General features: G+C 46.9%; 1 protein-coding gene and 1 long non-coding RNA gene across 6 annotated transcripts in view; one reads left to right on the forward strand and one right to left on the reverse strand.

Annotated features, from left to right (window-relative positions):
• LOC137432405 (uncharacterized) overlaps window positions 1-13,617 on the forward strand; it is a 115,967-nt gene that overhangs the window by 61,498 nt on the left and 40,852 nt on the right. The gene's annotated exons all lie outside the window — the stretch shown is intronic.
• The window catches only part of LOC137432403 (syntaxin-12), a 61,039-nt gene continuing 47,900 nt past the window's right edge, over window positions 479-13,617 (reverse strand). For 2 of the 4 annotated variants that reach the window (XM_078783173.1, XM_078783172.1), the window contains exons 9-11: window positions 4,154-4,236; window positions 3,466-3,611; window positions 479-1,506 (exon numbers count right to left, since the gene is read on the reverse strand). In XM_078783173.1, coding sequence (XP_078639299.1) covers window positions 1,455-1,506; window positions 3,466-3,611; window positions 4,154-4,236 — 281 coding nt within the window. In that variant the 3' untranslated portion in view covers window positions 479-1,454. The remainder of the gene's footprint in view (window positions 1,507-3,465; window positions 3,612-4,153; window positions 4,237-13,617) is intronic. The other 2 variants (XM_068124304.2, XM_068124303.2) reach the window with 1 other exon arrangement.

Here is a 13,617-nt window from a genome sequence, read left to right on the forward strand (position 1 = left end):
GGTTAATTTGCGGAAAGGTGAATCAAAGTTCAGCGGCAGGGATAGAGGATGATGCGAGGGCGGTGGTTTACACCATTTGCTTGAAGCCATGGAGGGAAGAGTCAAATTGAACTCTCCAGAACCAGAGATGAGTGCAGGTGATTGGAAAGCCTGTATTTTGTGAGTTGCACCAGGACGGGGTTAAAGGAGGAAGGGTGCACGTCCTTGAGTTCCGAGGGACAACGAGTGCCGATTGAGCACGGAGCTAGCTAGGAAGAAATGCGGTTGAAGACGAAACAAACCACAGGCGACAGACAAAGTCCGATGCCAGAGCGACGCGTCTTGCGCTTCGGCCAAGCCGTGGGTGTCCAATGGTGCTCGAGAGGTTCAGGTTCTGCGGAATCCAGGAGACGAATGCGATGCTGGTGCGCCAGCCCAAAGTGGAGCCACAAGTACAAGTACAATTTAGTGAATGGAATTTGAAAAATCCCAACCGAAATTCAATGTTTCAATGTTTTTATTGAAACGAAAGCACATTGCAGCACATTGAAGCAAAACAAACAGTTAAAATTATTTTATTTTTTTTACAAAAGTCATCGTCGCATAACTTAGTGCAAATGAGCAAATCGCCCTCAAAGCAAAAGGCAATAAATACCTTTACCCTCAAATTCATTAATTAATTAGTGTGATGATTTACAGCAGTAATTCAACATTACGATACACTTTTCCTGACCACCGGCATGCAACATTACATTGAAAGCTTGAAGGGCGCAATCAAGAAAAGAGGTATTTTGGAAAGAAAATACAAACAGACCTCGAAACAAGAATTTTAGATTTAGAACAGTGCCACAAACCAAACGTTGAAACCATCTGTTGGTGCAATATATATATATACCGTATATATATCACGTCACAAAGCACCACAAAATCACGTGACTTTGTGCCGTTAAAATAATGTGCAGAACCTTTTTCAAAAGCCGCATGCACGACCGATGACGGAGCTTTTCCCCGTACGCCGATGTAAGTGTACAAACGGCATCTTGCAAATTCGAACACGAGTCGGCGGAAAATCTTTACTGGGTAAACGTTGGGTCCACGGGACGTTAAAGCATTCATTGGCGACCGACACTACGCTCTTCTCACCTTCTCCGCAACACAAACCAGTTTAGAGTCCGATGTCGGGAAATCCTTTAGGAGAGTGACAACTGTGCATTCACATCATCAACCAAAACCAGAAACAAAGCAGAAAAACTTCCAAACTATTAGAGCATTAAACGGCAACGAGCCTTTCGGAAATGCTGGTGGAACGGAGATGTGGGACAATGGGCAGAAAGCTGCAGGCTTCCGATGTAGGTGGCGTACGGTTGTTTGGACAACCGTTTCCATTTACAAGCAGGACTCGTATCCCAGAAAGTTTACCGGCGTGTGTGCTCAGCTCTTTGTCGTCTGCCAGATGATGATGCCCAAAATGGTCGCTATGACGGAAAGGACCAGCACAAGGATGCAAATTTTTTTGCGAGATGCCACCTAAAAAAAGAAAGAAAAAAAAAAAGGAAAAAAAAGAAATGTGATTGATGTCAAGTATCAAACGGTGGCAAACTACTTCAGGTGGTTATCCTCAAAGGGCCTGTCTACTTATTATGTACACAATTTAGCTCCTGCTACTCACACTCTCTTCTGCCATCTCTCCTCCTATTCCTTTTCTCATCCCACACCATCAAAAATATTTAACCCCACCACCCCCATGAATACATCCCTACCCCTCCCCTCTGACAAGTTCCAACCACACAGTACATTGTTGCAATATTTAACAACATCCATCATGCTCACCTTTTGACACAATAGGTGAACAGGTATTAATTGAACCTTAAAAGAGGTCGAGAGAAGATGAGGGAAAGGGGTGTGATATAAGGGAGGCAATGGGTGCTCGCCCACCCTTACCCCCCTCCTATTCCCCCACCAAGCAGACATCAGCCCACCTGGGAGGTAATATTTTGGGTACTATCCGTCGGTCTGTTCGTCCATCCGGATCCTCTACTGGAAAATGACTCGACAGATAACTTTCATATTTCAGCACATGCATGCAATAATAGCCAGGCATTAGGCACATCAAATGTTTTTGGGATTGGAGCCAAAAGTCTTGGGACAATTCTATTTCCGAATTTTGGCAGTTATTTAAAAAATGTTTCATCGGAGAATAGTGCATGACTAGCCGAAACCCATGGAACATCCACGGAAGGGAGGATGTGGTGTATGGATAGAGTGTACCATTATGGATGGCATAGGGGATTTGCTTGTCCGAGTAAGAGTTAGGAAGAAAGATGAGAATGAAGAGTGCGTATATGAACAACGATCGCCAACACCGGCACAAATGCATGCTCTGGATTGTCCACTCAGTGGACGGCTTGCTTTCGCCTTCGCCTGTCCAATCAGCGGATGGCTTGCTTCGCCTTCGCCCAGCAGACGCCAATACGATGGCGTCGTATCGGCAGTTAATCGGATGCTTTTGGGCCCCAACGTCGGCTAATTCAGATTTTTCGAGTATGGCTGTACATGATAAACAAAGAGCGAGGTTCGTAGATCGTAAATCCATTAGTGCCGTGGGCATCGGGTCACTGGGTGCGGCGTAAAAGGGATAACAAAGTCGAGTCCTTACGCTATTATTATATAGACTAGCCGAAACACGTGGAACATCCACAGAAGGGAGGATGTGGTGTATGGATAGAGTGTACCATTATGGATGGCATAGGGGAGCGCTCATGGGATCTTCTTCTTCCGTTAAGCTCCAATTTTTTCTCTTTAAGTTAAGTCCAATCAGTCCTCTCTGCTCGAAGTGCTCAGGCCATGCCTTCCCGCTCTCATACTTTTATTTCCGTTCGGTGTAGAAAGAGATGGACATATCGTTCGTCTGTTTTCAGCTCGTTATCTTTAAGCTTTCTTACGTCTCGCCACCTGCTACACCTCTCTGAGTTACGAGGATTTATACAACGCACCCCGAGTATCGCAACGTCACTCCATTTAACTTTATTAAAATGACGATAAAGACGTTTCCTTATATATCCTAATTTAAAATGTTCAAGGGAATAAAAAGACCATTTGGTGCACACCACCCATGTTCACACCACTCGTCTGTCCAATCAGCCGACGGCTCGCTTCGCCTTCGCCCAGCAGACGCCAATACGATGGCGTCGTAAGATGGCGTCGTATCGGCAGTTAATCAGATGCTTTTGGGCCCCAACGTTGGCTAATTCAGATTTTTCGAGTATGTCTGTACGTTATAAACAAAGAGCGCGGTTCGTAGATCGTAAATCCATTAGTGCCGTGGGCATCGGCTCACTGGGTGCGGCGGAAAAGGGATAACAAAGTCGAGTCCTTACAGTATTATTATATAGATTGTATGCTTTCGGGAACAATTATTTTTATGCACTTCATAGTCTCCACTACCAACACACAACTGAATTATTTATTTATTTTTATACACTTTACCATATCCATGTCCTTATGGTGCCCTTCATGGGGAGTGGCGAGTCGTCTCCGGCACCGTGAACATGGTCAATTCCTACTCCAATCCACTTAGTCGAACGTCGGGCCCGGCCAGCTGGTTCGTGAAAGACTTGGGCAAAACACTTTCCCTGGCCAACAAGGTGGGAATAATTGTGGCCATTAAAAGAGAGTTACCATCTCCACGACCTCGATGTTTATTTATTTAAAAGTTAAATGTACACTACACGTCCCGTTTTTAAGATGTGGTTGGGGGCTCTTTGCTCTTCGATGAGGACTTCCATCTTCCTTTTTATGACATTCCCACCCCTTCCTGTGCATAAATGTGTAGACGACCACCTTCACATTCTAAATACGTAGATAGACAGCTGTAACATACAATTATATCTTTCCCCAAATTCCACTTATGCAAGCACCATATTGGTGAGAGAGCAATGGATAAAGCATGTCAGGAGATGGATACTCAGAGGTTTAAAAGTAAATGAGTGAGGATTTCAAAGTGCGTGTGTGGGCAGGAGAGAGGGAGAGAGGGAGAGAGGGAGAGAGGGAGAGAGAGAGGGAGAAGTTTCCTTTGTGAATCCTGTTATTGCAACTTCATACATTTACTGGCCAGGATAAGGGCAATAGCCACAAGGTAGTCGATTAAACCCAGAGAACCTGCAGGTGTGCTCACCTGATGATTGGCAGCCTTGCCGAGCTGCTGCGCTCCTTGTTGAACATAAACCTCGGCACTCTCGACATTTGCCTCGATGCTGTCTGCACACAACACACATCCAAAGAGCAGAGAGTCAAAGCAAAAAAACAGCTTTGACGATTTAAACAATTACCGTATATAAAACAGACAGATACACATTAAATGAAACTCGATACTATTGGAAACGTCCACAAAAAACTCCTCCGTACATTTCATCAAAGAAGATATCCAGGTCAAGCCCAACGAGTGTTAACGACGGCACATCACATGATCAAGTGATCACTCACTCGAGCTGTAATTACTTAGCCATCGGTACCAGCATAACGTCCAGTAGATTCATCTTTTGAAACAACATGCAATTTAAAAACCAAAGGACAATTAATTGCAAGACCGACCTGCAAGCATCAAGGTACAGACACAGCCGCGCTTGCACAATCAAGACAACATAAATTCCAGTGAAACACGAAGGGTAAGCGTTGGTTTGGATTCAAATTGAATCAAAGTGTGAAAAGTTTACCCAAGGTCGTCTTAACCCTCTCCCAGCTCCTGTGACCAACAAAAATCAAAGCAATCTGAAAATCCTCTTTTTAATGGTGCTCAATTAAATAAATAAATAAATTCAACAGACAGTGCAAATGATGCAAAAACTTTCGGGTTGGCCCATTTGGTGTTCCAAAATGAGCATGTCGCTTATGATAATGGCACAGCCTCACTTTTTCCTTCGGAATGCTCCAGTAAAGTTTGCCGAAGATAGCTGAAAGCGTTCGCGAGTTATTACACTCACAAACAATCCAACAAGGAGTCAAGCGGTCGCATGACAAGTATGACGAAAATCGAGAGAACCTTGACCTTTGACAAATGTAGTCAAAAACATTGACAGCCTCACTTTTTTCCTTCGGAATGCTGTGGCAAAGTTTGACGAAGATAGCTGAAAGCGTCCGTGAGTTATCGCAAACAAGACGTCGTGCAGCGGATACTTGCAAAATCCACCCCCGCCCCACCAAAAAGGGTTGCCATGGAGACATCATATTGTCCATTTCATTAAGATTAAAATTGACGATCTTAATCAAAACTCGGCCAATCGGATGAAAATTGATGATTTTAGAAGCATGACCTTGAGTTGATATTTGACCTCAAAATAGTTCGTTTCCCAATTCAGTGACTCAATATGCAGATGCTGTTCAACTTTCAAGTCAATCAGATGAAAAAAAAACAAATGACGATTAAAAAAATTTGACCTCAAAATCAATAGGCTTCTCCGTTGTGACTACCTCTACAACTTGGTAAAGTTTCATAACGATCGGTTTAGAATTGTGACCTGTAGGTGAATGACAAAAGGACTGACAGGTATGCAGAAAAATCGAGAGAATCAATTGATTAATTGTGTAATAAAAATAAATAAATAATAATCATACATAATTAATTTCTTAATCAATTGTGCACATACCTAAACCACCAGTTTCATCCGAATCTGACACTTTTTGAAAATTAAATAATGAATCGATTAATAAATAAATCAAAAATACCATTTATAGCCAAATCACTTGGTCGGTGGCATGTCCAAGTATCAGCTTCCTACTTCAAAAGGTGCCTGAGATATTGCCCAAATGAGAAAAAAAAAAGTGATTAATAAATTGGTAATAAGTAATTAATCAATTAATTGATTGATTAATCAAAAAATAAAAATACCATTTTTGCCAAAGCATGTGCTCATGATTGTGCCCACATTTCAGCTTCCTAGCTCAAAGGATGGCTGAGATATCGCACAGACAAATGAGAACCTTGACCTTTGACCTATATAGTCAAAAAACATTGACAGCCTCACTTTTGTCCTTCGGAATCCTCTGGTAAAGTTTGACGAAGAAGATAGCTGAAAGGGTTCGTGAGTTATTGCACACCGACATATAAACAAACAAAAAAAAACATACATAGTTACGTTTGTGGGGGGTAGGCAATGAATTACCTTAGTCCAGATAGAATTGTATAGATTACCATGATCCGAATGTCGTGTGTCACCTTGATGTACTTAAGTCAGCTCCGTGTGTCCGGTAACGTCGTATAATCGTCTCCATGAGAGGGGTGGAGCTATGTTAATGAAGTAAGGTATAAGGGTAATTCCCTGTGTGTAAATGGCCTTTGTTTTTTTTTTCTTCCCCTTGATCCTCATGACACTACACACACGACCAGCCAAGCGATCGGCACGTAATTATAAACATTAAATAAAGTCACTGGATTCAGACATTGAACCCTGCCGCTGGTGCCGCCAGCCGAGTCATCGCAACACCAAGCAGGCCATGGGGCCCCGCCCCGAGAGGTAATGATTAGTCAGGGTGATGGATGCTACGATTGACTCTGATTGGAGCACGCGCGGACGTCATCAGATGACATTTGAGACAGGGGAACAAAAAGGCGAAGCGGCCGCCATGTTATCCTCTTAGTCCGGGGTTTGACGACGAGCAGTCACATTTTCTCTCTCTTTGTGTCCCGAGTTAAAGCGAACAGTCGCATTTTTCTTTCTCTTGATCCTGGCTTTGGTCGTGGGCAGTCACGCTTTGTCTTGGTTGCGCTCATAAGGAGACCTTGTGGAGCTCGGGAAACCTTTGCAACGTCGGAGGAGAGGGTGTTGGTGACACGACACGACACGACACACACACACAAAATTTTCAATTTTCGTAATACCAAACAAACATATAGGAGTCAAAGCAGCCTCCATCACCTTTGGTGGCGGAGGTAATGAAGGCTTGAAATTGATGAATGTATTTCAATTGAATGATAAAAGTCTCTGCCTATTGCATCCAAGGCAAACTCCACACATGGCTTTCTGACTTCCTCTACTCTCGTAGCCAACGTGTGGCTCTCAACAGAATCCTTCAATCTCTCCCTATTAAGGCTGGAGTACCCCCCAAAGGCAATGCTCTTGGCTCAGTCATATTCCTGATTTTCATCAATGATCTCTCTGGAAAATCTTCTAATTATTTACTGACGACTCCACCCTCTGCCGTAACATCCCTCATGAGTCTACAGGCCTATCATGTCACCATCGCAGTCTTCTACTGCCTTCTTTCCGGACTCACACCCCCCTGCTCTTTCCGCGCTTTGTCCGTCTGTCCGTCCCCCCCCTTTCCATCTCCCAGGTTTCTGCAGGACTCACACGACGGTCCATCATTAACCCCTTTCTGGTGAAACTACCTAAATCCAGGATCACTGCTCACCTCCCCTCATTTGTTCCTCTTATTTTTCTCACCTGTGAACTCAACTTCCACACTCTCTTCAATCTCATTCTTTATTCAAGGGCTTCAAAACAGCTGTTCACCACTATCTAAAACCATGATCTTTTCTACCCTCGTTAAGCCCATCCAGATCCTCCCTCCAATTTTCCAGTTTTCCCTCGGAGTTTGTTTCTGTATCAAGCTTGTTCACCACCATGCATCCTCTCCTGCACCTCCTCACCCCCATCGTTTGTCCAAGTCTCCATCTATCTTGGCCATCAACTCTGCTGTTGGAGTTTCCCCAATTTCACTACTGTAACTTTTGAGTGTTTTTCATTCTGCTTTTTTCCGTTACGTCCTGATCCGTTCAGTGTACTTGTACAGGCTCTTCCACGAGCCTCGACGATGTGTACCAAAAAAAGTCGACTACAATTTCAATTGAAGGCTAAAAGTCAACCACAATTCCAAATGGAGGCTAAAACGCAACCACAATTCCAAATGGAGGCTAAAACAACCACAATTCCAAATGGAGGCTAAAACAACCACAATTCCAAATGGAGGCTAAAACAACCACAATTCCAAATAGAGGAGAAAACGCAACCACAATTCCAAATGGAGGCTAAAACAACCACAATTCCAAATGGAGCTGAAGCACAACCACAATTCCAATGAAGGCTAAAACTCAACCACAATTTCAAAGGTTTTGAAATGTTTTGCCATGTCAAATCGCTTTCGAACGTGGACAGGTGGATACGTCAAATGAACCATCATCATTAAATGACGACACAGGTGTTACAGCTAGCAATGCCGGGTGGGCCAAGTCAAATGACCGGGTTCAGATTTCCCCCGTTGCATGGAACATGTTATCTTACCGGGATCTCCCACTCGTCTTTCATTACCGATTACCAACCTATATATGGGCAGCTTTCTTTAACGTGTCTGTTCTTGTGCATGCATGTGCAAATTACCTTCTTAGACAGAAATTCCACAACAAATCAGGTGTGCTAGTTGGGCACAGTGGAAAATAATAATAATAAACCCAACGGTGAACCAGGCAGCATATATCCAGTTTCAGACAATTCATTCGGGAAATGGAAAAAAAAAAAAAAAAAAATTTGTAAAAAATACTCTTAAATGGGTTCAATATATTTAGGATCGATAAACAGAACAATTTCGAATAAAGTGAGGGAAGAAATAAATAAATAAAAAGGTCACTCACTGACTTAACTGCAGCAACTATGAACTCACCTGTAGTGAATGAAAATGAATATAAAGAATTAACTGCATGTATGCAAATCAGCATTTCAAGAGATCATACTCACAATAAAGTCACAGCGAAATTGAAGGGTGACCAACTGACCTGACAAACCTGGTGTCCAATAAACCTAACCATTAGAACACCTGCCATTGAAGGTTATCTGGCAGGGCATTATAAGAAAATCTAGGAATGTTTCCAATCTTTTCACTTCAATAAATTATCATTAGCTCTCACTGTTAAAACCACAATGGTTAACAAGCACAAAAATAGCTAGAGGGGCACTTGGTAGAGTGCATACCACCGCTAGGCTGATTAGTTTATATTTTGTATCCCACTGATAGGCCGAATTTACGAGTGGATTTGAAACCGACCCAAAATTTAATTTGGCTAGTTCTCGTCAACTAACCAACTTATCCCCCAAGTTGTCATAACCAGTCTACAACTTTTTTTTGATTATAGTATATATATCGCTCTGCGGGGGAAAATGGCCTCAAAAGGTGGTTTTTTTTTTCTTTTTCTTAATATATATATATATATATATACAGACTTGGCATTTAATATGGAATATTTTTTTTGTGGGGGTGAACTTACTTTTCAAGATGTCTTAGAACCAAAAGTTCATTGGAATTATGTTGAAATTATTCTAGATTTTGTTAATGTGACCGTTAAAAGAAACAAAAACCACATTTGACATTTCGAAACAAATAAATTGATCCTTGAAAGTGATGTAAACTGATATCGAACTCAATTCATGGACAGTACTGTCGTGAAAATCAGCCAGACACGACTTGTACCTTGGGTAGGTTAAATATCATTTAGATCTGTGGTAACATCCTGTAAAATACATTCATGCAATAGACATCAGAATCGGAGTATTACATGGGAAATGACCGATATCAATAGGCAAAGCAAGCAAGTCCAGCATATAGGTGCGTACATACCATTCAAACTACAGGACTATATGTCACAGTAAGTGTCGCTGGAGTGTCCCTGCGTCGCGGTTGTCCCGGGTCTTATAGACGCCCCTTTAGTGGGATAAGCGAGCACTCCCGGGTTCACCTTCAGTATAATTTCACTACATTCTCCCCGCCGTTAAAACTATACTGCCGCTAGGCAGGTCGCAAGCAAGCGTCAGCAATAATCGAATGGGGTACTTCAATCCACGTCAGTCGGTCCACCCGTAGCGGTCGGGGCGGCGAACTACCCTGCCAGTTCGTGTCCGGAGACTACCGGGTACGGCGTCCCCAAGCCCTGAGTCCCCTGCGTCGGAATAGCTGCCGGAGGTGGGTGTCGGAGGGGGCACCCCAGAGCCATCAGGCAAGGGAGTAGGCGACGACGGAAGTGACGGCAGTAGTTCCACAGTGGAAGCTTCGGTAGAGTCCATAGACTCGTAGATTGGTTCGTCGATATCCCTGTCATCGACCCCACAAGGGGCGAGATGGCGTACAGAGACAGTAGACTCGCGTCCGTCTGCAGTTATCACACGAGCATGCTCGGGATTAGCCTGGAGTACCCGCACCTTATCAACAAGGGGGTCGTACTTGCTAGCGCGAACCGCTCGTTTGAGATAGGCCGGCCCCGGCTCAGCGAGCCAGCTGGGTAAAGATTGGATACTACCCGAGCTTCTAGGGTGGTGGAACAGTCTTTCGTGAGGAGTCTGGTTGGTGGCTGTAAATAGGAGAGCCCGGATCGAGTTTAGAGCCGCAGGTAGCGACCACGCCCATTTATCGAGGCCCCGGCCGAGGGTCCTGAGGCTTAGCATGATGGCCCTCCATATAATCCCATTAAAGCGTTCGATCTGCCCATTCGCCTGGGGCCGGTACGGGGTGATGTAGCTCGAAGCGACCTTATTTTGGAGCAAGTAGCCCTTCACCTCCTGAGACAGGAACACCGCACCCCGATCGGTATGCACATAGGCCGGATACCCAAACAAAGAAAACAAATTCTGCAGGCACCGTATAACCGTGGCAGCCGACATATCCCGCACGTATAAGCAAAGGGGAATCGCGAATACTCATCAACGATAGTGAGCAGGTAACGAGAGTTACTCGACACTGGCAGCGGCCCTTTGAAATCCATCGCCAATCGCTCCCACGGTCTGGTAGCCCTAACCAGCGTCCCCATAGGAGGGTTGTAAAAACGCGGTTTGAGCTCCGCACAGATAATCACGGCAGATCCGGCGGATGTCCTCAATCGAGTACGGCAGATTACCACTGCGCACAAAATGCACGAAACGCGCCACCCCGGGATGACAGTGCCGTGCAAAGCGCGCAGTCCCTCCAAAGTTACAACCCCCGCGCAAGTGGCCGGCCTCGATAAGGCATCGGCGACCAGGTTATCCTTCCCCGGGCGGTATTTGATGGTGTAGCAGAAGTCGGCGAGTTCGATACGCCAGCGAGTGATTTTCTCATTCTTAATGCGTTGAGCATGTAAGGTGTCGTACATTAATGTAACGCTTTGTTGGCCCGTGACGATTTGGAAACACCGCCCGAGCAAGTACGGCCGCCATCGCCGAATTGATTCGACGATCGCGTACGCTTCCTTTTCGACAGACGAATGCCTCCGCTCAGGGAAGGTGAGAGTCCGCGAAAAGAAAGCCACAGGGCGCCCCCCTTGGGAGAGAGTCGCCGCTATCGCATGATCCGAGGCATCACTTTCCAAGACGAAAGATGCACTCTCGTCAATTGTCGCTACAGCGGCGCCAGCGATGTCGGCTTTAAGGCCCCCGAAGGCCGCCATGGCGGCCGGGCCCATGGGGAACGTGTCGCAGGCCACGAGGGGGCGGAGCTTCGCGGAGAAATTTTGCACCCACTTTGAATAGTGGGCGAACAGCCCAAGAGCGCGTTTCAGCGAAGTCCGATCGCTAGGCGGAGCCATATCGAGCAAAGGTCGCAGACGCTCCTTATCCGGAGAGACAGAGCCATGGGTCACGGTGTACCCCAGAAGATCTACCGTGCGTAGAGAGTAACGACACTTAGCCTCATTCATGGTTAGGCGATATTTCTGCGCGACCTCGAGGAAGCGCTTCAGATTAGCGTCGTGATGCCCCTGGTCATACCCACAAACCGTAAGATTGTCCAGATAGACAAAGACATCGGTCAAGTTCTCCTTCGTAACGAGGTCATCCATAGCCCTCTGAAAACATGCGACCCCGTTAGTTACCCCAAAAGGGAGTCGAGTGAACTGGTACAACCGTTGACCCAATTCAAAGGCTGTATAGACGCGATCAGCCCTAGAGATGGGGACCTGATGATACGCACTACGCAGATCGAGAGTGCTGTAAACGGAGTACAGGGCCACCTGGCGTACCAGTGCATCCATCCCCGGTAAGGGGTAGGCATCCAGCTGTGTAAAACGATTAATCGTCTGTGAGTAGTCGATTACCATGCGCCGGCGATGGGCCTCACTTCGCACCACTAAGACTTGGGCCCGCCACGGCGACCGACTGGGTTCTATAATACCGTCCTTTAAGAGCTGGGCCGTTTCTTCCGCAATGAATTGCGCGTCTGCGCGAGAGTAGCGCCGCGATTTTACGGCTACAGGGGTACAATCAGTGGTCAGGTTGGGGAACAGCGAGAGAGGCTCCACGTCCATCTGAGCGAGGGCGCACACAGCAAGCGTGTCCGGCCCACCGAAGTCCATTTCCAAACGTCCATGTCGCTTAAGGAAATCGTGTCCTAACAGAACGTCGGCACATAACGCAGGTAATACCATGAGATACACGTCTGGGAACATGCGTCCCTTTATCACAAGTTTCAATCGACATGCCCCTTTTGTGCTCAGCCGAAGTCCTTGGGAGGCCATGAAGATCCGTCGTGTAGTCCCGAGAACCGGCCACCCATGTTGATGCACTAGTCGTTGATCGATAAAACTATCCGTAGACCCCGTGTCGATTAAGGCTTGCGCAAAAACGCCCTCGACCTTGAGCGGAATGATGGCCTGAGCAAGGCCGGAAGATCCGGCAGGTATTGTGCCGTCCGGGCGAGAAGATCGAGCCTCGCGAGTGGATCCCACACCGGCTGCAGTTTGCCGGTCGTTCGGGCAGCCCGTGGAGGACCCTCGTGACAAGCGCATAGTTGGCCGTGCTGGAGCAAGTGCGTGTAATTCGTAAGAGCCGCCGTCAGAGGGCGCTCGAGTCACGCGTAGAGGATCACTGCCATCCACCGTTTCATGAGCTGGTGCGGTAGCGTGTAATTCGTAAAAGCCGCCGTCAGATGGCGCTCGAGTCCCGTGCAGCGTTCGCTGCGAATCCAGAGGAGTTTTCAAAGCAGTACCTCGTTCCTTGTTTGAGGTGGGCGTCCGGACACCAGCCAAGGCCGATCGCTCCGCGGCCGGTCGTGGTTGCGCCAGTTGTTTAGGCGGCCCGATGTCCCCCACCAAGGACGAGCGTGCAGCCAGGGGCCCACGAGGAGGGGATACGCTCATCAAGGCCGGGCGGGGCGCTCCGCTCGGTGCGCAGTCCGTTGGCCCAGCGATAAGCCCATTCAAGGCCGCGCGGGCTCGCGTACCTCGCGCGGACTTCTTGCAGACCTTTGCGAAATGGCCCTTGGTGGAGCACAGATGGCATATTGCCTCCCGAGCCGGGCACTCTAATCTGGGGTGCTGCCGATTACCACAAAAATAACACTTCGCGTACCGATCAGGCCGTGGCCGGGCAGCGGTAGCAGCAGCAGCAGCAGCAGCAGTCAGGCCGGAAGCCGAGTCCGCTTCAGGAGCACCCAGAGACTCGGCCGTGGTCAAGTCCTCCCCCATATCCTCGGCGGTAACCCTCTCCGGTCGCGCGAGTTGAGAAGTCCCCGCCACGACTCGTGGGTGGTCATAAGCGGTAGATTGTTCACGGGCATCTGTAAAGACGTGAGCCAACCGTAGTGCCTCCGTGAATGTCAGCTCCACGGTCTCCAAGAGTCGGAGCCTCAAGGCTCCAGAGCCGATCCCAGAGACGAAAGAATCTCGGAGAAGGTCATCCTGAACTTGCT

Source organism: Myxine glutinosa, chromosome 8 (genome assembly GCF_964187855.1).
Source record: "Myxine glutinosa chromosome 8, kmMyxGlut1.1, whole genome shotgun sequence".
NCBI classification, from domain to species: domain Eukaryota; kingdom Metazoa; phylum Chordata; class Myxini; order Myxiniformes; family Myxinidae; genus Myxine; species Myxine glutinosa.